The 26,468-nt window shown below is 40.3% G+C and overlaps 1 protein-coding gene across 2 annotated transcripts; it reads right to left on the bottom strand.

The window, feature by feature from the left end:
- Positions 1–686: 686 nt before the first annotated feature.
- On the bottom strand, positions 687–25,882 carry gphna (gephyrin a). 2 transcript variants are annotated; one of them, XM_053336288.1, is made up of 24 exons: positions 25,784–25,882; positions 21,975–22,053; positions 21,825–21,882; positions 21,425–21,517; positions 20,133–20,227; positions 19,896–19,962; positions 18,084–18,392; positions 16,450–16,545; positions 14,011–14,148; positions 12,113–12,155; positions 11,701–11,838; positions 11,447–11,566; positions 11,197–11,252; positions 9,368–9,487; positions 9,196–9,254; positions 8,942–9,095; positions 8,689–8,810; positions 8,480–8,567; positions 8,303–8,376; positions 7,284–7,348; positions 6,232–6,335; positions 5,366–5,462; positions 4,258–4,396; positions 687–4,140 (listed from the first exon to the last, which is right to left on the bottom strand). In XM_053336288.1, exons 1-23 carry the CDS (start codon positions 25,845–25,847, stop codon positions 4,263–4,265), a joined length of 2,373 nt encoding a protein of 790 aa, XP_053192263.1. In that variant the 5' UTR covers positions 25,848–25,882; the 3' UTR covers positions 687–4,140; positions 4,258–4,262. The 2 variants fall into 2 exon arrangements, with proteins under 2 accessions (XP_053192263.1, XP_053192264.1); XM_053336289.1 differs by having other exon boundaries at positions 11,447–11,539.
- Between the last annotated feature and the right edge of the window lie 586 nt (positions 25,883–26,468).

The following is a 26,468-nucleotide window of genomic DNA, read 5'->3' as shown; positions in this document are numbered from 1 at the left end:
GAGTTTGAATCCCAGAGGAGCCCCCTTTTGTCAACCTGAGGCCATACAGAGCATTTGTCTTTCTTACAATATGAAAAACAAGAGCTAATTTGTCACACATGCCCACATCTCAGGAATGATAAAAACAAATGCAAATATGCTGCCAAATCTAGTGAACAAAGAGGAATTCATTCATAGCCTTTAAAGTTTAAACCTTTAAATAGGATTCAACTTATGTTAAAAATATTCTCCTATTAAAGTAGAAAGTAATGTCATGAAAGAGATGCAAAATTATGAAAAAGATTGAAATGAAGGAATAACCTATTTGGATAACTTTGAGAGTCCTGTCTTGCGTGGAAGTTGTATGAAGGCTCCTGTAGTTATTAATGCAAAAATGCCCACTACATATCACTGCAGCCATATTGCATAAAGCTGCAGTGTTTGTAGGCTTGTTCATGGTTTCATTTCAGTTTCCAGGCTGAATAAAGGAGTGAGTGAGCTGAGCTATAAATCTATAAATGACCACGGCAAAATCAGATAACAGCATGGACTATCTAATCTGCTACAATCCTTCTGTCAACATGTCTCTAATGATCATCATCCAACTCTTTGCTCACCCTGTATCATCGCTTTCCCTTCTCAATGAAACCTCCAGAGATTTTTTTTTTAAAAAAGAGGGGAAAAAAAGAACTAGTCCAAACAGAAAGTACAGAATAATCAGGATTATTTTTATTAATTCATCTTCAGTTTCAATAATATCATTACAGAAAAAAACATCCTTTTTTTCATTATATTTTATACAGTAGTAGTAGAATGCTGTGTCATTGCTTCATTACAAGTGCTGGTCATAGTTTATAGTGTGTGCAGTGTGACACTGAGTTTAAGTCCAGTGTTACGAATCACTCAGTACAAAGGCAGTTTATCAATAACCTGCTTCTTCTTACTCAAATGAGTCTATCTGGGTTTGATTAGTCCTCCTTGGGCAGGTGCCAGGATTTTTGCTCTGATGCTGTGTTCACGGGAAATACGAGCTGCCGAAAACTTGTGGTGTTTTAATTACTTTTTTTTTTTTTTTTTTAATTTAGGTGAAGTCCCTCCAGTTACTGTCCAAACTCCCTATTCCTGTTCTTCCACTTTGCTCCTGCATGAACACAGCACGAGCCACTGATAGATAAATGGTGCGTTTGAGGTAACTGGGAAGTTTCTGACCTCAGAGCTAGAGAGGAATAAAATGAGAAGACGGTGTTGGTAACCAGAGACTGGACTTCATTTTTTTTTTTTTTAACTCTTTTTACGCACCGACTGATGCGTAAAAAAAAACCTGGCAGAAACTGAAACCTTTTTTTTTTTTTTTTTTTTAATATAGCCAGGGTCAGAAGTCCCGCCCAGGTGCTGCACCCTGGTCTCGCACCTGAAATCAAACCTGCCCAAAGAGAAAAGGACAAGCCCCTCCCCCCACATTATGGGCATGCAAGTGTAAAGGAGGGTTGGGGGGGGAGGAAAAGAGGAAGATGAGGGAGGAGGGAAGGAAGGAAGGAGGGGGTTGGAGGAAGACTGCGTCAGCCTGTTGGGGAAAAGAGGGGTCAAAGCTCAGAAACGCTGACTAGTGCTGCCTTCATGTCATACAGAAAGATGGTAAATGTGAGCTTCCACTTTATATTTCAAACTGACACAAGAAAATCAGCAGCAGCAGCAGCAACACCTACAAAACACATCAATCATGTCATCCTGGTGTCTTTAAGTACCATTAAATTCACACAAGTATCTGCGCCAGTTATTCCAATACGACCTGAATGCAGCATTAGACTTTGACCATGTGGGCTTGTTTGGCACTGATCACACTGATAGGAAGAATCAGAGGAACTATAGAAGTTTAAGGTATGGCGTTCTGGTGAATGCAGGGGTCTCACAGATTGCATATGATGCATTTAAATGGTCCTTGTTAATTAGTAAACAATTTAAAGTCAGTGTTTAAATCAGCAAGACACTGCTCTACTATTCTGTTTCTATGCTAGAAGTAAACGGAGCTTGTAGTGGGCTAAATATCAAACGTTTATGAAACAGCAGGCCAAATATCACATGAATCTGTGTTTCCTCAGCGTTGCTCAACTACATACAGTACATTGAGAGAAAAAGCGGTCAGACGACTCGGACGCTTTTGACTTTTAACAAGCACCTTAATACACCGTCAGTGGTAGTAAATTCACCAGTTGTGTCGTTTTACGAGCACCTGAATGCGACACCTTGCTTTCGCGCGATGTCGGCTCGAGTGTTTCCTCGGAGTCGAGAATACTGTACGTCACAACTCGCTGAAGCAGCTGTTTTTTTGTTACTGTTCGTGTGGTTTTAAAGGCAGAAAATGAAAAAGAAAAAAAAAAAAAAGAAGGTGTGAGGGCCTGATTAGCCAATAAAAAGCCTGCCTTTCTGACTGGCTGTCAACTGGACAGTTCTAATTACTGATTGGCCACTTAAGAGTTTTAAAAGGTCTACTGTGGTGATATGTTAAAAAAAGGAACGGTCAAAATCTAAAGCAACAAAAGTTGAGTTAAAACACTGGATCCTATATTTCCCATAATGCAACTTAAATGCTAAGGTACCCTGTGCAATTTTTTTAAAATAGTGGATCCTCTTCTTCTTTTTTTTTGGTTGTTTGTGAGGACACGATACAAAGTCGCACTAGTTAAGGTAAGTCACATGACTCGACGGTAACACGCCGAGAAACACAGTAATACTCCAACAAAGGCAGGGAAGATGCTAACTGCTAAAACACGGATATAAACAGGTTTCAAAACATTACAAAATAAATGTGATGTATGAAAGAAAACATCCGTCAGTCCTCGAGGATTGACACGACGCAATTTGGCGCAAAACATGTATGTAAACTTAACTTTTGTATATTTGTTTATAAGACTCCACAGGGCCCTTTAACAGCGTCATTAGGTTTGTTTTTTAAGCTAAATCTTTAAAAAACGCTAACTTTAGAGCCACAGAGAATCCCCCCCCCCCAATGCTAAGTAGTAGGCTACATGACAAGTAACTTAAAACTTCATGATTTAAATTAGTAGGGTGCCCTTTAAAAAAAAAAAAAGTACACAGGAACTTTAATGCTATTTTACTATGTACTGTCCCTTTAAAGGCGTACACTGTAAACGTGTGTAAATCACTACTTGAAAGCAGGGTTTGGGTTATACTGAATATCAGCCAGTCAGCGTAATTATAAATTATGTATTTATTATTATGTTTATATTTGAAAGGATTTAACCCCGTGAGTCCTGCTTCACGCTGCTTTTACGCTGAGCCACCTCAAAGAGTTTCATGGCTTTCGCTCAGAGTCAAGATGAGCGTTAATGTCTCAGTATGATCTGAATGTTTTGATATCTTGAAAAAAAAAATTAAATTAAGAAATAAATAAGAATCCTTGCATTTTTGTTCCTCTTTTTTTCCTGCAAAAAAAGTCATATTTAGTGTACTGGCACAAACTATATCAGCAGCTTCAACTCAATAATAAATATATATTAAAATCAGCCTTCAGTTCATATATCTGTCAAAGTCTGATGTTAGGGTCAGTGTGAGGCAGAAGGAAGTGTAGTGATACTGCAGGGAGGGGTTAATAAGGAAGTTTCTATATCTGGATAGAGGACGCAATAGCAGAAAAGAAGAAGAAGAAGAGAAAAAAGGGGATAAAAGGACAGGAGGAGTGGAGGAAGGAGGGAAAAGAGTCTCTATATCTCTATAACTACCAGGGAAAAATGTGGAACGCACAAAGCAAATGAACAGGAGAGAAGAGGGCATGATTACTACTAAGATGATAATATTCAATCAGAACCATGATAATAATAATAAATAGAATATTAATTAAGAATATTAATAATCATTATCATCAGGATAATAATAATAATAATAATAATAATATTACAGAATAAATCTCATATTTCATATATTTTTTTTCACATTTTTTTTCTCTCATTGAAATACAGTGATCTCCTCAGAGCAGACCAATGAGGATTCAGCCTCCGCTGGCTCCGATTGGCTGTTGCATATGACATCACAGCTAATGGCGACCAGGTCGACATGCATCGCTTCCTGCCCCCACGCCCGTTTCCTGTCCAGACAGGAAGTCCTGGCCCTGCCATGGTAATCGGTAGCGAGTGACATTGAAGTCTGAAGAGGGAGAGGGAAAAAAAAAAAGAAAGAAGTTTTGGTTGATTTTTTCTTTCTTCTTTTCTTTTTCTCTGTCTTCACTGCGGAGTGTAAAAGGAGTGTGAGCGCGTGACTTACCTGCATCATAGCCGTCCGATGACCATGACGTCCACCACCTCTCCCTTGTGCAGCTCCACGTACTGCTCTGTTTTAGGAGGTAACATCAGCAGGCCGTTGGCGCTACGCATTGACATGAGCCTGCTGGATACCTGGTTACCTGGAGACAGAGGGTCAGAGGTCATCATGCTCATCTGTCAGCGCTACTGCTTGTAAAATAGAATAGCTATTTTAGTTGTTTTTTATTCCATTCAAATAACACATGTCCAATTACATCTCCTTATACTTACAATACAGTCTGAACTGACAACCTCCAGTTTAGGTTGATTTATAAAGTATTTCAACAATTTTGCTAACTTTCTGGGGTGTAATGGTGGAACTTGAAAAAAGTTAAGTCGTAGACGTGCACATCTGGAATAAAAAAACAGGTGCTGGACCAAAAGACTAAACGTATAAAGACAGCTATCTCATATTTTACATGTTTTATTGCGTAGTGGTGGAACTGAAAAGGCTTTTTTGGGCTTTCTTTAATTTATGATGCTGTATTTATGTAATTTGTCTTTCTTGTCCTATTCTGTCTATTGTACCCTAACCCTAACCCTCTCCGTCCTGTCTATCCTCTGTTGCTCTGCCTGATGTTTCTTCCATTTTTCCTCTGTTAAAAATATATTTTTAGGAGGTTTTTCCTTATTGGTGGACGTTATATTGCTGTACAGACTGTAAAGCTCACTGAGGCAAATTTGTAATTTGTGATATTGGGCAATACAAATAAAATTGACTTCCTTTTATAACACCACTATTCTAATGATTCTAATGGAGAGCCTCAAGTGAAAACTGAAAAGTAGAGCCTGTGAGCTAAACCGACTCTTGTAATGTGAGCTACGGGTCACATTTCTGATAACTGATCTGATGTGGACACTGATAGGCTAGGGAAGATCATGTGTATTAAAGCCACATGTGTCTTTACTGAATACTTCTAATAAATATGTCTTTATTGATGATAACTCACCTGTGAAAAACACCTGTGTAACTTGATCTCTCAGCCATTTCAAACCTACAGGTGGTGGAGGTGTGTGTGTGTGTATGTGTGTGTGTGTGTGTATGTGTGTGTGTTTGTGTGTGTGTTTACCTGTGCTTTGTGCCCAGGGCAGTGGCTCCTGGTGGTGCCAGGTGAGAATACAGCGGTGGTACTCTGGTCTGGGATCCAGCTTCACATCACAGGAAAGCTGAAATATGTAAACACACACACACACACACACACACACACACACACACACACACACACACACACACACACACACACACACACACACACACACACACACACACACACACACACACACACACACACACACACACACACTTCAGGGTTATACTGCGTACATAGCATTGTTCAGGAGTACTGCTTTACACTTAAAGGTGTGCTTATTTTCTGATTGTTTCACAGCAGTTAAACACACCAGCTCTCTGCTCTGCATGTGTGTGTGTCGGTCAAACAGAGAGACACAACAGAAACAGAGAAGCACTGAATCAAATAAAAACACAGGGATGTAACCTGTTAGCTGGACCTCACACCCTGCGAGTTGTAAATGGCTGGGGGGGCTACACACCCACTGCCCAAACAGTGAAGCACAGAAACAAACATACCAGTGTGTATGTTAACCTGGTTATTTGAACAGCTACACTGGAACATGTACATATGCAGTTAGTATTTTCAAACAGTTGATTAGTTTTTTTGTGTATCAAAGTTAATGTATTGTGATGTAATCATGTGATCTATTATTAGATAGCCTGATATTCAAAAACTTTGTGCTACCTTTGATAGAACAACACCAATCTCAAGACTGAAGAACTACTACTTTAATATGAACCAGAATAGTTGAGTTCTTTGTAGTGCTCTGTGTGTGTGTGTGTGTGTGTGTGTGTGTGTGTGTGTGTGTGTGTGTGTGTGTGTGTGTGTGTGTGTGTGTGTGTGTGTGTGTGTGTATGTGTTACCCTAGCTTTAATAATGGTAGGTCTGGGGTCCAGAATGCCTTGCATCTTCCTCAGAGCAGGAATCACAAACAGATTACACGTCACCACAGCAGACACTGGGTTCCCTAAAAAAAAATAACACAATGCTGAGTTACTCCAGAGGAAAACATCTGTAAAACACATCTGTAAACAAAATATTAGTAAATAATTAATACAATTTATACTAGTGCATACATACGGTGCAAAGTGTCTGAACTAATATGAATGTCTGCTGCATGTGTGTGTGTTAACCTCTTGTTTTCTAATACTCAGTGAATACATTTATCTTGATGTTACAGTCATAACAAACACTTGAGACCTTACACTAAGACAACTCAACTGTGTCTGCTTTGACTACAAATGAAGACACACAGTTCCATCTCCTACAACATATTGGAAGGATTTATGCTATTTGGCTCTAGCAGCGTTTCTTCAGGATGGCCACATACTTGTAGAGTGATTTGTCAGGATACTGGTGGATGGAGTGCAGTTTGAAGTTTGTACAGTACTGCTCACATTACTGTCCCTTTTCTGTGCTGCTCACTCAACCACACACACACACACACACATATTACACGCTGCCCTATTCCTTAAAGCGGCTACGCTACTGTTGGAACAGCAGCTTTCACGTAGATGAACTTTAAAGAATGAGGACAGGGAGGATTCTGGGATTTGACCCACTAGTCCATGACTCAGTTAATTCCATGGCAACGTAGGGTGTCATCATGCTCGCACAGTGTGTGAGTGAAAATCATTAGTAGTCCAGTGATATTAATGATTGAAATTTTAAAACCGGCACTCAGAATACTGCAGTGGCGAAAAGTGAGTCCAAATTGAATGAATAAATAGTTTCAGGTCCGTATATGCCCTCCTTCCACACACACACACACACACACACACACACACACACACACACACACACACACACACACACACACACACACACACACACACACACACACACACACACACACACACACACACACACACACACACAGTAATATAGACAATATATAGATAATAAAATATGGTACCTGGTAGAGCAAAGATGAGTTTCCGTGCTCCATCAATGTCAGCTGTGGCAAAGGTAGTAGGAAGACTGAGGGACAGAAAAACATCATTATTTTCACTATAGTAGTGGTGACAGCATCAGAGGCAGTGGTAGCATCAGTAATAGTACTACAATCACCAGTAATAGTAGCAGCAGCAGTACTACCAGCAGAAATAAATCAGTTGTTGCAAAAGCAGCATTAATAAATAAAAATAGCAGTAGTATCAGAGATAACAGCAGTAGTGGTGGTAGCTAATAATACTAGTTAGTAGTTAAAGCAGTACAAGCAGGAGTCATAGTCGCAATAAGAGAAGTAGCAGTGACTGCAATGCTAGTAGAAGTACTACGAGCAGTTGGGGAGAAGTAGTTGTAGTAATAGGTGGTAGTAGTAGAAGCAGCAGTCATAGTACTTTTAGTACTTCGATAGTGACAGTTATAAATATAGTCACAGTATCATAAGCAGTAGTAGTATAGTAATAGTAGTAGTAGTATAAGCAGTAGTAGTATAGTAATAGTAGTAGTAGTATAAGCAGTAGTAGTATAGTAACACTAGTAGTAGTATTGAAATACTAGTATAGTAACAGTGGTAGTAGTATAGTAATAATAGTATAGTAGTAGTAGTAGTAGTATTAGTAATACATTAATAATAGTAGTAGTATAGTAATAGGGGCAGTAGTAGTATAGTAATAATAGTAGTAGTATAGCAGTAATTGTAGTAGTAGTATAAGCAGTAGTAACAGTAGTATAAGCTGTAGTAGTATAAGCAGTAGTAGTATTAGTAGTATAAGCAGTAGTAGTATTGTAGTAGTATTAGTAGTAGAAGCAGTAGTAGTATTAGTAGTATAAGCAGTAGTAGTATGGTAGTAGTAATAGTAGAAGCAGTAGTAGTAATAGCAGCAGCAGTGAGGTTAATATGAACAGTGAATGAGTTCAACTTATTTCTTAGCAGGGGTCAATAATAAAGACCTCCCCTTCCCTTCCCTTCCCTCCCGTCCTTCTTACCCTGGCTTCATAAAGACTCGTCCAAAGTGGATCTGAGCATGAAGGTCAATGTCCAGCACCTGCTTTAGGTAGTCCTGATGGAGAGAGACACAAGTGCCGTGAAAAGATTAATGATTAAAAACATTTCAAGCAAGTCATTAGTTGGTTAGTGGAGTTGAGTCAGAAGTCAGGGGTTACCTTCTCTCCCATGGACACGCCCCCTGAGGTGATGATGACATCAGCGCGACTGATTCCCTCATGGAGAGCTGATAGCAGGTCGTCAGGGCTGCAAAAAACAATCACATCACACTCGTTTAACTAATGAGTTGGATGTTTTCTTTATAACATCATAGCGCTCATCTCTGAGTCACATCTGTGTAACTTGTGTTAAGTTAGAATGCTCCTACTTGTCTCCAACGATGCCCAGGTTGATGGTGGGGTATCCGTGCTCCTGGATGGTGGCCAGCAGGGTGGAGCGGTTGGAGTCTCTGATCTTCCCTGGGTTCAGGTCATCCTCTGGATTCAACAGCTGTACGTCCGAACACACACAAACATGAATTCAGGTGGTGTCTTGAGTGTAAAAAAAGTGTGTTTGCATGTGAGTGTGTGTGTGTGTGTGTGTGTGTGTGTGTGTGTGTGTGTGTGTGTGTGTGTGTGTACCTCGTTTCCAGTGGACATGACAGCCACCACGGGGAACTTGTGCACGCTGACCTCGGTCACTCCCACTGTAGCCAGCAGGCCGATCTCTGACGGGCCCATGTGTGTTCCTTTAGCCAACACACACTCCCCTCGCCTGATGTCGTGACCTATTGGCCTGTGCACACACGCAAACACGTTACACTCACAATTAACCGTCAGATTAATTAGCTCCCACTTTGTCTCATTAGCATATTGGATTTTTTGTTTTTTTTTACCTGATGTCCTGTCCGGGCCTGGCCTGGACCATAATCCTCACCTCCAACTCCTCTGTGCCCTGAAACACACCAGACAGACAGTGAATATATCCGTTACCAGCCATCGACTTATATGTCGTCCCGCCAACCGGCCGGCCAATGATGTAAAGCTATCCTGACGCGGTGCACTCACGTCCTCAGACTCCCTCAGTAGCTCTGTGTCTTCCACTTGGACCACAGCATCAGCTCCGCAAGGAATGGGAGCCCCGGTCGTCACCCTCATCACCTGACCCGGCATCACTGTGTGGGTAGGCTGTACACACACACACACACACACACACACACACACACACACACACACACACACACACACACACACACACACACACACACACACACACACACACACACACACACACACACACACAAATCAAATCAATTTGCAATATCAGACAAAGTATCACAATTATGTATTTTTTTCAAAATCGTCCTCGGAGCAGTAGTAAAAGTTGTAGTATTACTTGTTGTGGTTATAGTGGTACTGCATGAAGCATAGGATGTAGCGTTAGAATTTGAAGGATGAAGTTTTATTCTTGTTCTCATTCATTAAATCTATGCAGCCATCTGAGAGCAGCAAGAACTATTACATACAAGTCAAGATGCCATAGGGTAACCATGCACACTATTTGTTGTTTGCCAGTCAAAAGTCTGGACACACCCTCTCATTCACTTCAATGTGAAAGTGTAGATTGTAAGTTTAAAGTGTTTATTATTAGAGCATGTTGAATACAGACACATTTACAGTACACACACATCTGTGTGCATAGAGTACACGTCATAGTGCACTTGTTTTTAAAACATAATAGATGAAAAAAAACAGACATAAAATGCAAAATACAAAGAACGAAAAATAGCTCAGAATGAAAATAAATAAGTAAAATAAATTTTTAAAAAAAGATAATAAAAAATAATAATAAATAATAAAAAATAAATAATAATAAAAAATAAAATACAAAAAATACAAAAATCTAATCAAATAAATATGAATAAAGATACAGAAAGTGTAGATTGTAGATTGTAAATGTAGATGTATTATTTAAATCACTGTGCTGCTAAAAAAAAACCTGGCAACATTAGCGGAATAACACCATCTGACTACACAAACAAACTTTTAAAGACGCCATCTAGCTGCAGATTTGTGCTGCTGTGTGTTCACACTCAGAAACCATACAGGCAACAATATGATTTCCTGGAGAACTTTGTTTTTCCATTTGAGCTCATCACATGCTTCACTATGATTGACACAGCTGGTTCAGAGCTATGAAAGCAGCGATGTGACTGGCTTAGACTGGATTTATAAATCGCCACACCTTCCATTATTCCACTTCACTCAGCCTTTTTTTCTCTTTATGCTGCTACACGCAACACAACAAGGGTGCTTGGAGACGCCCACAAAGTGTGAGTATGTCGAACTCCTACTTCATTATGATGATGTTGTGCTCCCAGCATTAAAATAAGCCTCATAGTATAGCAGTAGCAGAACAATAAGTAGCAGTTTAGATATGTAGAAGTGATCATACTGTAGCAGGTTTAGCAGCAGTAGTAGCTGCATTGCTAAAAGTACTATTAATAGTATTTAGTTGAATGCTGTGTCTAAAATCACATTATTGGGCTAAATGAACCCAATAAACCTACGAATGACTTCTATGTGGCAACAGTAGTGGTGCTTAGTGCAAAAAACCCCATAATACAGTAATGTTCACTGTCCTCAGCTGCCATTTCCTGTTTGAAAAGTAGATCCTCCCTTTCTGCTACATAGTTAAGAAGAGAAGTTTCTATAGTTCAACACTCAACTTTTTGACTGTTTTGAGTGTAACATCCAGGTACTCATAGCGCACTGAATTTTTTAATACTTCTCAGTGTGAACACACTCAAAATATTTAGTGTAAGTACAGATGTATGAGATTAGAGACACAGCAGAAGGCTCTATCATTACAGTAGTGTTAGTGTATTAGAGCTGACCTGTTGTCCAGCCTGTGACTCTCCCATGATGAAGCGATCTCCAGGGCCGTCAGCAGCTACAGGTCAATGATAATGATGTTAGTCATGTTAACTATGGATATTGTTTATTTTTTGAAGATTCAAGTGACAAGCTAAGAGAGACAGTTTAAACACTGTGTGAATAAATAAGCTGAGTCACCCGTCACATTCACGTCTTTCACATCATTTTAACCTGGTGTTGTCTAATGTAGGACGGTGTTATTGCTCTCACCTCGTACAGCGTAGCCGTCTTTAACGGAGGCGGGGAATGGAGGAAGGTTGTCTTTGGCATAGATGTCCTGAGCGAGCACTCGACCCAAACCGTCTGCAGAGAAAGCGGTGTGAGCCGCTTCTATTATACAATAATGACAATATGCGTGTGTAGCGGATCGCTTGAGAGCCAATATATTTTATATTATATTCTTCTGCATACCTAAAATAGTCCTAAACACACACACAGGCGCAGACACACGTCTGAAGCCTCACCTCTGTAGTTAATGACTTCAATTCCCAGAATAGGCGTCATCTCCAGAACAGTGATGAAGGCTTTGTCCATTGACGTCAACGGGAACGGGGACATGCGATGACGACGCGCCACTTTACTGATGTCCACCGCGCTGTGGCCTACGCACAGACACACACACACACACACACACACACACACACACACACACACACACACACACACACACACACACAGAATTAAAATGAACAGGTAAATGTGCTACTATAAACAACACCGTTAAGTTTTCCATGTTGATGCAAGTTTGCTGTTGAAGTACTGGCAAGTTAATGAGACTGAGACACACACACACACACACACCACACACACACACACACACACACACACACACACACACACACACACACACACACACACACACCACAGAGAACTTACTGGCTCTCAGAATGTTCTCATTACTGCCACATCGTGACTGAACCTGCAGAGAGATAGACAGATATTCTATATTTGGTCATTGTTTGATGCAAACGTATGTACAGAGTGATTCAAATACCTCTCCTCCTTATAACAGGACAGTCTAGCAATGCTTTTTCATGTTGATGTGTCTATGAATAGTGTTTAATACACAGGACACAGAGATGTAAATACCATCATTTATAGCAGAACACTCAAGCTGCAGCTACACAACTGACTTTTCTGCTTTTTAAATTGCGTATTTGTTGAGTGTTCTCCGCAATGATGGAGGTTCCTCTCATAACACAGCTTCATCAAAACAGTTTGTAAAACCTGTGATGACATTTTACTTTCTTCATGAGTCACATTGTGCTTTTTTCTGCATTATTTATCAATTTAAAAAGCTGTGACATATCCAGTGTAGCAACAGTTGCCCAAGTGGGCTGTTGTTGGTTGGTTCACTTAAAAATACAGCATCCTCCAGTTTTATTTAAACACAACTTTTTCTCAAGCTGTGTGTCGGTCTTGAATCGCTAATAAAGGCCATGTAAATAATTAAAAACACTGGGGAAAAGTGGAATTACCTGAGCTGTAATGGTAAATTTAGCATAATGTACATTTCCACAACACTTCTTCAATAGCACAGACACAATCACCACTTTGCTAGATTCCACTTGTTGGCCATGTTTTATTTGACAGATATTAAGTTATCATCGGCGAAACTTAACACTTTCTGCACGTTTCAAATTAAAAGCCTAAAGAGGAAACGAGAGGTAGTCTGCAAATTGATTTCTGCACATCATAACTCTCTCTCTACTTGTTTCCTCTTTCTCTTTGCACTGTTATCGATTAAGTCGAAGCAAAAATGCCAAAAGATAATCCCAAACATTTTTGGGAGGTTGTAAAATATAAATTACTTTTCTATTAGATACTATTATAACCTGCACAGGTACTTGGGTTTCATGTGCACAGTATCCATCCTCTTTGCTTAAGTTGACAAAGAACAGAAGTAATTATGCCCTCAGAGCCACAGAAAGGCTTTTAATGTGAAACATCTATACAGGAAGTGTTGAGTTTTACTGACAGCAGCTTAACAGCCATCAAAAAAATAAAAGCTAAACGGAAAAAAAGTGAGAAACTAAGCTGCATAGTGGTAATTACAGCAGATTTTCGTAGTGTGTGTCAAGTTCCTTCAAGTTTGTACATTATACTGAATTCATCAAGAGATAAATGTGAAACAGCATCAACAGCCAATTAAAAACAGGGAACACATTAGTTAACAGGGAGGTGATCAAACATACGTATTTAAAAGGGAAAATTAGAAATACACATAAACTTTAAGGTCATTCCACTATGATTGGACTTTTCCCCTTCATTTGTAATGCTATAACATGCATGAATTGGGATAATTATTACTTGATTGCATCACAACTAAAGGTATTTATATTTTCCTCACGGTCTCATTCACTCCCATTCAGTTCCAAACAGCACACCAGTCCCGAGACTTTTGAGTCCAATAAGTAAAAGTAATCCATCACTGCGAGCGAGAGGCCGACAGTCATGTTCTGCGAGGTTCAATCAAACTTTGACATTTTGGTTTCATGTTGATGAAGCCGTCTGAGGGCCGATTAATGGAGTTAAACTGGCAACCTCTTCTTAACTGGGAGTAGTGGTAAAAAACATCGAGAGACAGTTTCAAAGTTGGGAAAATAGAAGACAGAAAAATATCCAATCATGCAAGAATTTGATGGGAGTCACGGTAAACGCTACATTCAGTATCTTGGCATGCTTTTAGGAGTCTTCTCAAGCAACATGCAAGGAACTTCAAAAATGTCTGATTATTTGTCCGTGTGTGTGCGTGTGTGAGTGTTTGTGTGTACCTTGGGTGTCGGGCACGAGGCGGTGGAAAGGCGGGAGGTCGCCTGTGTTGCCCGCGGTGACTCGGAAGGGGTGGAGCTTAAAGAGGCCGAATCTCGAGGAAGCACCTGAACGCCTCGAGAAATGATCGAGTCCGGGATCTACACACACACACGCGCATACAAACAAACACACGCACACACACACACACTTAATGCTTACTTTGATGTCAGTGTTCTTGTCACTGATCTTGACACAATTTAGGAAATAAATGATTTTAAAAGATACACCAACTTTTCTTCTCTTCTGTAAAGTAAATAGCCATCACACCTACAAACTGCTGCTTTCTACCACCGACATTACCACAGCGTTCAATGTTCCAGGCCCCCGTTCTTCATCCATGGTTCAACTAACCCAGCAACATGATACTAACCGGCTGATGAAGATGATCCTATTAACTCTCTCTCTTAACAACCTGGTTGTGTCAAACTCATTTTAGTTCAGGGGCCACGTCAGACCAGTAAAACCATTGCATAATAACCTATAAATAATATATAATATAAAGTGGACTGGGCAATAAATCCATATTATATCGATGTCGTGACATTTTATAGATATCGTCTTAGACTGTGAATATGGTAATATGGTGATATATATAAAGGCTGCATTACAGTATTTTTAGTAGTAGTATTTTTTCTGAGCTTAACAGATTGTTCTATTATCTGCCTTTATCCACTTAGTCATTATATCCAAATGACTGATTTTTTCTAATTATGTATCAAACATCTCATTGCATAAATATTTTGTGAAAGCACTGATAGTCGTCCATACAATATTGTCAAAATATCGACATCAAAGTATTTGTCAAAAATATCATATTTGATTCAGCCCATATCGCTCAGCCCCAGTGCAAGCCCACCGAGGAAAAATCTGACTGATTCAGATTTGAAGATCAGAAGTCTTGACTGTGAATGACGGGTGAAAATCAGCAGTTATCCAGTGGGCCAGACTGGACCCCTCCATGGGCCAGTTCTGGCTCACAGGCTCTATGTATGACAACCCTGCAGTAAAATGAGCTAATACTGTAATCTTGCCATTCCTAAGTGATATCTACTTTTATGATTTAAATTTATTCTGACATTTCAAAACAGACACCAGTTTTTTCAGCTCATTTTTGGACATGACTCACTTGTTTAGTGACTATCACTTCCTCTAACTGAGTTATCCCTGAGTTACAGTGTGTTTTTTCTTGGATGACGTGAATACAGTGTTGAAAATTTGATTAACAGTATTATTGGTTGTGTGCTGATCATAGTGAAACACTCATAGTGAGCTGCTTTACTGTACAGCTACACAGTCATTTAAAGCTGTTGAGCCTCTCTCTTATTCCTTAAACAAGTGTACAGATTTTATATTTATGATGTAGGTACATTTTAAATGATCATGATCAAATGAGGATTTTACAACTCAAGAAAAGTACCTTTTACTCCAAAGATCACAAGTTAAATTCCACCACTCATGTCACAAAGTCATCTAATCAAGAATCTGTGTGTGCATGTATATGATGGCCCACTACAGCGCCTCACCAGATGATGCTGCACGATGTGGTCCAGCATGAGCTGAGCTGTGTTCATTTCTTTTGCCAGACAACCCTGTGTTTTTTTTCCTACTAAAAACAGCTGCCTGCTGCTATAAACTACAATGATGAGAGCAGATTCAAAGTGAAAAAACAGTGAGCTGAAAGAAGCCAAATAATTATATTTTCTATCTATAACAAATAAGTATCTGATAAGTGAAGCCTTAATGACACATTTCTATCAATTGTCCATCATCAAATATCATGTGTGTATCTGTTTTCATTGGTTTCATAACATTCAAATAGGCTTAATTGTATATTATTAAAGGTGCAGTGTGTAGGATCAAGTGGCATCTAGTGGTGAAACTGTAGATTGCAACCAATTGAATACCCCTCCCCTCAGCCTCTGCTTCATGATAGTAGACTCTACGGTGCCCGCAAAAACCAACAAAAACACAAAACATGCTCTCTAGAGCCAGTGTTTAGTTTGTCCCTTGTGGGCTACAGTAGAAACATGGCAGACTCTGTGTAGCAGGACCCACTCCTTGTGTCGATATAAAGGGCTCATTGTGAGGTAACAAAAGCACAGTCTTATTTTCAAGGGATTACACACTAAATAAAACAAACTCATGAATGTTCTATTTTGTTTCTGCCTAGTCAGTTCTGCTGGATACCACTAAACTCTACACACTGCACCTTTAAGTTAAATATACCAAAGTATCGCACATTTGAAACCGCTAAGGCATCAACAATCAAATGACGAATATTCAGTTATCCGTGTATAAAGAACAGGAGCCAGCAGTGTGTGTGACCGACAGACATGATGAGCTGACCAATGAGAGGAGAAGAGAGGAAGGGGGAGTGTGTGTGCGAGTGAGTGTCTCACCTGATGGTCATGGCTACAGGTGAAATGAGTGGGAGGGGCAGGTGTGTTGCCGGGCAGGTAGGGAGCCCCTTTAGCCATGACCACAGCACTGCTTGTCTGATGGATACACATACACATGCACGTGCACACACACACAGACACACACAGACACATGTCGGCACAGACAGACAGACAGGTGAATGACATGAAATGGATACAAAAAGTTGACATTTGAATGAAGTAGCAGCTGATTCTATTCTAAACTGTAGTTATAAATGATTTAATCAAGTGTACATGTCAAGTGTTTCATGTTGGCTCGTGTGAGTGAAGACCCCATCCCCAATTAGTATACATACACAATCTGTATCTGAATATGTCATGTGGATAAAATGACATATTATTAATAACATCTGGTATTAATAACCACAGTTGTTATCTTGATTCTGCTGCACTGTGATCAGATTTCAATAGAGTTGGAAAGTGGGAGGAACTATTTTGTGTTCCTCTGGAGGTAAAAGTCCCATTCATTTTTCCCATTAACAGTGCTATGTTACTCCAATTTGGAGGTAGAAGAGTTTGCACCTTGTGTTGAGAAATTAACTTAATGTCTCCTCAGGTACATTTTGGCAGCTAACGACGCGTAAAAGCTTAAGATGACACTATTGGCAGGTCTGTCACGATAACTGCTTTTATTGGACTATATATAGTCTCAGAAATGATCTCGACAAACGATATTATTGTCATTTGGAATTGGAGACTGGGTGATACACTTCTGTAAAAACACAGACTGCCATTATGGTTGGGGACAGAGTTATTTACCTTTAATTCTTCTGCAGTCTCCATTCAAAACGTGCACAGCTTAGCCAATGTGACATGAATAGCCTCTTAGCTGCTAATGTGAAGTGTGGCAATACTGAGTTAAAAAAATAATCAAGGTCATGTCCATGTATCATATGATAAATCCATATACAGACATGATGATGGTGATAATGACGCTATTGTACATCCGCAGGACTCTTTTCTTTTCCTTTCATGTTACTTATAAGAAACTAATCAAAGCTGTGCGTTGCTATGACGTCGTAGCGGTGCATCCAGAGTCTCCTGAGGCGTTTGCTGCTGTATGGGCTCTACTTTGCTGAGGAAGCATTTATCTGCAGGAAGCTTAAGACCTTCTTGGGCAGATTTAGATGAACATATTAACACTTCCTTCTGTCTGAGTCCTGATCGCAATGCAGGTCACACCACCTCAAGATGTGGTCCAGCTGATCTGATACACAGATCATATACAGATCACGTGCTAATGCCAGGTGTAAATGAGGTCTATGTTGAGGGACTGGGACTACTTTTTCATCCTTTTTCTAAGCTCAAGCTAGACTGGTGAGATTTTTATGTGCAATGTGAAAATAGACATTCTGAAATCTCCTGCTGAATGTGATTTTTTTTTATTGTTTATATGTGGAGGGGGGAGGTTTGGCTTGGAAACCTGCAGCAGCCTATAGTATGTGAGCATTGGTTGTCTATAGTACAGTATCCTGCTGCTGCAATGACCCAATTTCCCCACAGGGATCATTAAACTTTCATCAATCCAGTTTCCAGCAGGCAGCGCTGGTCCTGCTGTGTGTGTCCTGGTGTGCGTCCTGTCTGACCGGGTTTACCTTGGCAGCGATGGCGGCCGCCGTGATGTGGGAGGAGGCGTGCTGGTGGTGGTGGTGGTGGTGGTTGTGCACGTGTCGGCCTCCTCTCCTCCTGTCTTCCTCCTCCTCGTCCTCGTCCTCCTCCTCGCACTGGGTGCCGCGCTCCATGGTGTGCGTGTTGCTGAGCGTGTTGGTGTGCGTGTTGCCCAGCAGGGCGGAAGGGGAGGGCAGCTGCTCCAGGGCGGCGTGCGTGGATTTGACCCGAACCAAGGCCTCGCGCAGCAGGTCGATGGCGTGGGGCAGAGCGGGCAGGATGAACTGGAAACACTCCTGTATGATATAAACTTTGAATAAGTCAACTATATAATGTGAAAGCTCTGTAGATGCTGTGATGAGCTGTAGTGTCTTATGAAGCTTTTTCATCATTGCATCAAGTCAGTATATAACCAGAATCACATGTGACAATGAGAAAAAATAAGATGTGACTGTAATATCTCCATACTTCATGTCTAATTTAATTGTGTTTATTAACATATACTAACAGATACTTAAAGGAGCATTCATTCATTTTTTTTCACCACTTGGGGGCAGCATCAACAACATTTATGTCAGCAAACAGGTGCCTATTTACACATCCAGCACACTCAGAGTTAGTTTATTTAAAGCTGAATTCATTTGATTTATTAACATTAGACTGTGTGTAATGTGAAAGGGGTCACATGTGGAGCTTTACAGCCTCTTTTAGCTCATATTTTTGGTTTTCCAGCCTAATCAATCTTGTTTAAAACAACAGCAACTGTTTTTAGCAAGAAAACGCTAATAATGGATGGAGACCAAATCAGAGCTACAAAATTAGAGTGACTATTGCATTGTAGATAAAAACGTAACTCCAAATGAATGATAATGTTGCTCCGTGTTTGCTGATGTGTATATAGGCAACTGCTTGCGAACACTGTCGCCATAACAACTGTGCAACTGGAGCATTAATTACACCATCATTATGGTTAAACAATTTCAACTCCCAGGTCAAGTTTAAACTTTGACTTTCAAGCCATAAAAAAGACAGTGTGTGCTCTTCACCAAATTTAGTATAATTTAAAATCATCTTTAAACATAGTGATTGTAATTATGGCTGTCGCAGTGAAGAAATTTCCTCTGCTATGGTTCAAGGTGGGTCAGTGGCACAGTATGCGGTCTATGTGCCTTTTTTTGTTAGTCTGATAATGTGGCGGCAGAATGGAACACGAAAAAACTATTTAACTTGATTTGTGGCAGGAAACAACATTGGCCTACAGCTAAGTCCCTTTAAACCTGGGATTTATGAATGGAGTCTGGATGACTGGTGGAAAAACGACTTTATCTCGTAGGTTAAATGGCAGCTTGCTCAGTCGTGCGGGGGACCTGGGAGAGTTTAAACATTTAACCGAGACAAAATGTTTAACTACTGAGTATCAGCACCGACCCTTGGTCAGCTCAACCCGAGGCCGCCTCTGTTAAGAGGGCTGGGTGCTCAGAGCGGGATCCTCTGCAGATGCTGGACTAGAACGTAGGGGCCGTCGAACATTCAATTTACATGCATTTAAGGGTAAAACCAGAGAAAAGAAAAACCTGAACATAGCAGTTGTGGTTGCTTGCCATCTACTTGTCTATAGCGCAGAATTGAAATATCGAGGTTACTTGCAAGAGTGCTAATTTCAATAGCAATAAATGAAAAACAGTACGACTTACTGCTTTGTCAAGTGAAGTCACTATTTGTCCTGTGATTCTATCTGGATCAGCACATTCTAACAGCGTACAGAGGCAGTCGAGTAAACAAGAGTCACAGAATCTTACCTGAGAGCCCTTCTTGCTCCCTGGCAGGTTGATGATCAGAGTTTTACCACGGATGCCGCACACCGGCCTGAAAACAACACAGCACAAATCAGGTTAAAGCAGGAGAGGAGAGCGCACACGCTAATCTGGTTAGAATAAAACAGATTAGCAGATTAGTGGTGAACCTGCTCATTTTGACAGCACGGCTCACTGACTGACAGTAAACAAACAGAGCAGAATAAGAGAATGAGTCGTCACCTGGACAGCATGCCTAATGGTGTAACGTTGAGTGATCCCATCAGCATGGCCAGAGCCATACCCGGAGCCTCTCTCTCTATCACCTCTCTGGTGGCCTGCAACACAAACACCAACACTCATTCACTCAATAGATTTAAACATTTCTTACCCACAAACAGATCTAGGTGAGCACTGTTGCTATTTACAATACTAATAGTAACATAATGTCTATTGTTTAATCAAGAGTGGACATGTCCACCTCAAAATCTTGTTTTTGTCCCCTTGACTAACATGTCTCTACACACTGTTCTCTTACTGTCTAGCTGCCAAAAGCCAGGTTGCTTAACTGTTAATGAGGTTATTCTTGCCCTGAGTTTTGCCTCTCAGGGTAAAACACCCACAGAATTTGGTGGAAGTTGTTGGAAAAGCTGGAAAAAGTGGTACCAACTTCTTTCAATGATTTTTAGGTCAAAGAAAAAAAATCAATGGGTCTACATTTTGGTTTATTGTAAATATTCTGTGTATTAATTCTTATCTAAGGCAGTAAAGGATTGTATACCAGAAGTACACTGAAATTCTAATTTGTATTTTTAATGATCAATTTCATCAAAATGGGTTATTTTCTATATTAATACAAATGTGCATATATTCAGGAAACACTTTCAGGAAATTCCATTTAAATACTTTCAATGAACTCTTGGACTTCATTCTGTCCCCCAGTCAAACCTACAACCCATGTATTAACTATATGTATACTTACTCATCAGTTCATTTTTTGATACTATCAGTGCTGAGTTAAAGATATCTACAGACAAATGTACAACACTGACAAACATTTCATGAGGATCTTTTAAACTTGGTTATTAAAAAGTTTTGACCAAAATATGGAAATATATAATAACTGGGACATTTTTCAGTTAAAAAATGAACTTGTCAGCACTCACTGGAGTATAAACTAAACTATGGCAACACCATTCCTAAATGAATTCAGATAATGAATGTCTGGCATTTTATATTGTAATTACTTGTTACTTATCAGCATGCTGACATATATACCTGTGACAGGCTGAAATGAGCTTATACTGTAATATATGCCATGCAAATGAATTGGTTACCATTGGCTGTACAAATGGACCTGGATAGTGTTACATAATCTACTTTCATATTTGAATTAAATTTGACTTTCAAACTTTCAATACAGAGACCTTTTTTTCAGTGAATTTTCTATTCACTATTCTTTAGTGACTAACACTGTTATCAGCTTTTTTCCTCTTTTGATATTTAAATTCCAGTGCCTGTGTGTGTGTGTTTACCTCAGGTGTAACATCTCGTGGTGCAAATCCAGTTCCTCCAGTAGTGAGAATGAGATTCAGCTCCTGTTCGTCACACCAGTCCAAAAGAGTTTCCTGCAAACACGTAAACACACACACACACAAACATCACTACTATATCTACATCATGAATCCTCCTCACCTACTATACTATGGCCGGATGCATGCTCCCTGCTTAATGAACTAAATTGGGCGCTGCTGTCAGTGTTGTTGTGCTTGTATCTCAGTCATCAAGTGTGTCATCTTCTATGACGTGACTTTGAGACGCCTCTGAACGCCACCAGCAAAGTGTGAAAGGTCCGGACTGTCTCGCAGCATCTTGCTGAGCGTCTGACAGACTGGGTGATGTGGTTACTAGCCAGCTTAAAGCAGAGACGCGTACCTTAATTTCATCAATCTCATCTGGAACGATCTTGTAGGCTGCGATGACTCCTCCTAGCCTGCAGTAGGTGACAGAGACACAGTTAGTGTGTACACTGTATGTGTGTGTGTGGACTTATCAGGGTGTGTTAGTGTGGGTGTGTGGACTCACAGTGAGGGATCATGGACCAGGTCTTTCAGGTTGACTCCACTCCTGTCCTCAGCCAAGTTCTTGTAACAGCTGTCACTGACTGAAGAAGAGAGACAGAGAGAAGCAGGTTACACAGATGCTCAGGTGTGTGTGTTATGAAGTGTGTGTGTCTTTTATTGATGTGTCTTTTGTCCAGAAGTTGGGACAAAACTTCATGATGAAACACCTCTGATGTAATTTCACTGTTAATAGATCTGTCACGATAACTACTTTTATTGGACGATATATTGTCTCAGAAATAATCACGATAAACGATATTATTGTCATTTGAAGATCATTTTATACCACTGATATAATGATTATATAATAGTATAATAATGTAAGGGGGGTGGGATTACAGACTGGGTGCTACACTTATCTAAAAACACAGACTGTCATTATGGTTGGGTACAGAGTTATTTACCTTTAATTCTTCTACAGTCTCCACTCAGGACATACACAGTGAGGAATGGAGGACACTACTAGCTCAGCCAATGTGACATGAATAGCCTCTTAGCTGCTAATGTGAAGTGTGGCAATACTGAGGTCAAAAAATGATCAAGGTCATGTCCATGTATCATATGATAAATCCATATATAGACATGATGATGCTGATAATTACGTTATTGAATGATAAGACTATAATCATTGTGACAGGCCTAACAGTAACACTGTTCTATATCTCTTACAGAACATGTGTATCATGGCTTTAAAGGGCTGTCTGGCACATTTAAATGTACATTTAATGACATTTGAAGACTGCAGACGCTGCCGCCTGTCACTGCAGCACTCTGACAAATGGATGTATAAAATGTGGCTTATTTTGAAGCTTTGGCACACTGATATCATGGACAAAAATATCTAGAGGTCAATCAGTCTAGCGGTCTAACTTTTTTGTGTCAAGGTTGGTCAGGTGAAACCTCACATTGCATGATGATTTCTCTTATTTCTCCTGCTCTCTGTATCATCAGACACACTTCAACCCTTTAAAGTGTGTTTTCTGTTGTCTATCTTGCCAACAAGCAGCGCTGAATTAAACAGAAAGTGATGCTTGTATGTTAGCAAATTACTGCATTGATATGCAGTTGGGACAGATTTCACCTCTCCAAAAACTAAGATTACAAATGCCAACAGCTGATATATTACATGTATAATCTCTCCAGTGTGGATGAAGAGAGGAAGCTAAACAATGTGTGAGTGTTTTAACTCGATCTAACTGAAGAAAACCATCAATTGAGCTCTGTATACAAAAGCAGCTGCATCCTTAAATGTATTCATGAATTCATTTAGAAGAAAAAACTACTTCCACATAAAAGTATAGAACATTTCCTGTAATCTAATTATACATTTAAGAGCCAATTATCCACTGACAGTAAGTCGTTATGGACTTGCTGCACCTTGAGTGACACCTCTGGCCAGTCTAGTCTGTAAACAGGGTTTCTGCTCTGATCTGCAGCCTCTTTAAAACCACATAGAATCCAATTTAATACAAGTCCAAGAATAATTAACAATAAGACTACAAATATTTATTAAGTACATGAATTTACTGACATTTATATAACATTTATGTCAGCATTTTCCAACTATATAACTCACTAATAACTATATAATAATAACTCTTGGTAATATAACTAATCAATTAATGTGACCTGGACCAAATAAAACCATTGAAAAGACTGAAACCAACCATGTGCATCAGTTTCTCAACATTTTTGGCTTTTGACTCTTATTCCTCAGCGTTGCCCTTGTCTGTGCTTTTACTGTGTTTCCATTACATTTGAGAAAAGTAAAGTACAATGTTAAAACTTATCCCTGTTCTAAACATGTTTCCAGAGTCCTTAGAACTCTTTCATTTGGCTGAAAAAAAATCATTATCAGTAACCTAGACAGGAAGCAGAATTCCAAACTGGGAACCAGGTAAAACAAATTCATCCAGATGTTTAAAGGAGTCTTTGAGTATTCTGGAAATCACTCTAATAAACTGCCAATAAAGAGTTAATACACAATAATAAACAGAAACCTATGTTTAGCTCTGTGACCCAGATGTTGAAGGTGACACATGTCAAACCCAGGGTTACCCTAAATGTATCTGTCCCTCCTTGCGGTCGCACATCTTTACAAATGAATGAGCAGTGTAGTTTATTTAGTAGTTGACCATTTGAATTTGGATTTTCAACCACTGATTAGAACACATTTGGTGCTCCGGTGAGTATTTACTGCAGCAGGACGGGGTGTGTGTATGTGTGTGTGTGTGTGTGTGTGTGTGTGTGTGTGTGTGTGTGTGTGTGACTCAAAAAAAAAGACAGTGTGTGTGTGTGTGTGTGTGTGTGTGTGTGTGTGTGTGTGTGTGTGTCCATGATAATGAAGGAGCATGTCAGCCAGTGCAACAGTGTGACTCACTGATGTGTTTTTAATAGTTTTCGGACAACAATTCATCGTTGGCTCGACGTAGAATATCTCCAGCCTTATGTTTGCCTTTTCCACACACACACACACACACACACCTTTGTTTGATGTATTCCAGCTTAATATGCTACACCTGGGAGATGTAATAGCTCATATCAGACTCCTTCTGCCCAGTCATCACAATCTCCTATCATTGGCTTTCCTAACATTGTTCCAACAACATTTAGAATAACACACACTGGCCAGCTGTGTTCGTGCATTTTCCATATTTCACATTGTGTCAAATTTTCATCCTAAACCTATATTTGACCCTAAACTTGACCCATCAGCTCAGTCAAAATGTCTTCCACATACTTAGACATGTACAAGACAACACACACACACGGCGCATGGATGGGTAAGGAACGTGCGTTAACATGTGACAGGAGGTTGTGGTTGTCAGCTGGAAGGACAGCAGGGTGAGCTGCTGTTAGATGCCAGCTGCTGGCGTGCATCCTCTTTTTTAACATTACTCTCACGTCTCTCCACCGCCTTGGCGAGGAGGAGGCAACGGGGCTAACCGGTGTGACTGTATGCATACTGGTCCTGGTTCTCCTGTGCAGGCACGACTCAAGATCGGATCCAACATCAGCTGAGCTCATTAGAAACAACCTGCAGAAACAGGTTTCATCTGTGGCTGCACCGCGCCTTCTAACCAAACTGCACGATTTATATGATTCACATGTGTCTACGATTGTACGTTGCATTAAAATTACACACAGACACGTTACGATTAAATGCACTGACTGTCATTTCATAATGAAATGCATGTGAGCGAGAAGCTGCCTCAACAGCGGCCAACACGTCGGATCTGCAAAGGGACATGAATAATGCAGCTGAAGTAGGCTCGGTAACGCTGCACCGCTACAAAATATATATAACCTTCCTTTTCGTTAAGTTGGCAACATTCGGCAGACGCGAACAGGAAGAGCGTGTTTTTATTTCAGAATAAAAGCAGCCCCTCGTTATAGCTCGTGCTCAGCGCTCTAATTTTGAAAGTATTCACCGGTCGGTTTTTGCTCGTTCTATTTCTCTTGACGCTGATTAAAATATCTCACTACAGTAGTACAACACTGAATATGACAACCATTCACTCACATGTCAATAAACGTTACAGAGTCCGGTACAGACGACGCTTCCCGCCTCTGTCCGGTCGCTCCGAGAGCAGCCAGCTAACGTTAGCGCTACACCGATGACCGGTTAGCATGCAGGCTAACGTTAGCTAGCTCTGCAGCGGAGACAGCTCGTATCGTGACACCGACGAGCGCGGGCAACCGACGGCGAAACGACACACAGGTGAACCGTGAAGAAGCATTTTATCACATTTTATCAAACGCTCTCCTCACCTGTCAGTATCCCCACTCGAGTCTGATGGTCGTGGTTGGTGAGCACCATCCCGTCCGCCGCCATGTTTACAACCTCTGTCTGCACTGTGACGGCACATACATAGAAACAGTGTGTGTGTGTGTGTGTGTGTGTAGAGTGGGGGGGCAGGTATTCCTCATGTTGTGTGGACTCCCTTATTGGCACAAAAAGGAATTCCCCTTAACGTAAATCATTAATTTTGGGGTGAAGATTTTGTTTAAAGTTAATGTTAGTTTAAGGTTAGGTTAAGAGTTAGACAAGCAGCGGTTATAGTTAATGTTCTGGATAATCAATGTAAGCCAATGTAATGTCCTCCTATATGATGAAAACATAACTGTGTGTGCTGCACCTCTGGAGGACAATTTTATGTGTGTGTGTGTGTGTCTGCTTGTACTAGTGTCCTTTGGTTGTAAATGTCCTCTCCACAAACACACACACACACACACACACACACACACACATCCCAAAAAACAGAGCAGTGCATGCGACAGCCCCAGATAGGTGACCTACAGTAGGCCTATGTGTGAAATATATATGACATTGGCCCCAAATCTGTCCAGTGCTCCATTTTGTAGGGTTACAGTTAGCGGTTACCAAATTTAGTCTATTGCAGCAAATTTAGGAGGGAAACTTGGATAAGCTGGGCCAACAACAGCTGCAGAATGT

Source organism: Scomber japonicus, chromosome 16, assembly GCF_027409825.1.
Source record: "Scomber japonicus isolate fScoJap1 chromosome 16, fScoJap1.pri, whole genome shotgun sequence".
NCBI classification, from domain to species: domain Eukaryota; kingdom Metazoa; phylum Chordata; class Actinopteri; order Scombriformes; family Scombridae; genus Scomber; species Scomber japonicus.
The sequence above is the reverse complement of the archived record's forward strand: the minus strand, read 5'-3'. Positions and strand labels throughout refer to the sequence as shown.

What these genes read in the sequence shown, in the direction of transcription:
- gphna (XM_053336288.1), bottom strand. Translation starts at nt 25,847, where the DNA reads ATGGCGGCGGACGGGATGGTGCTCACCAACCACGACCATCAGACTCGA. An exon ending in CCTCGTGCCCGACACCCAAG is followed by an intron (nt 12,156 to 14,010) that starts GTACACACAAAC and finishes ATCTCTCTGCAG; the next exon opens with GTTCAGTCACGATGTGGCAG. An exon ending in ACTCATCTTTGCTCTACCAG is followed by an intron (nt 6,336 to 7,283) that starts GTACCATATTTT and finishes ATTTTTTTTTAG; the next exon opens with GGAACCCAGTGTCTGCTGTG.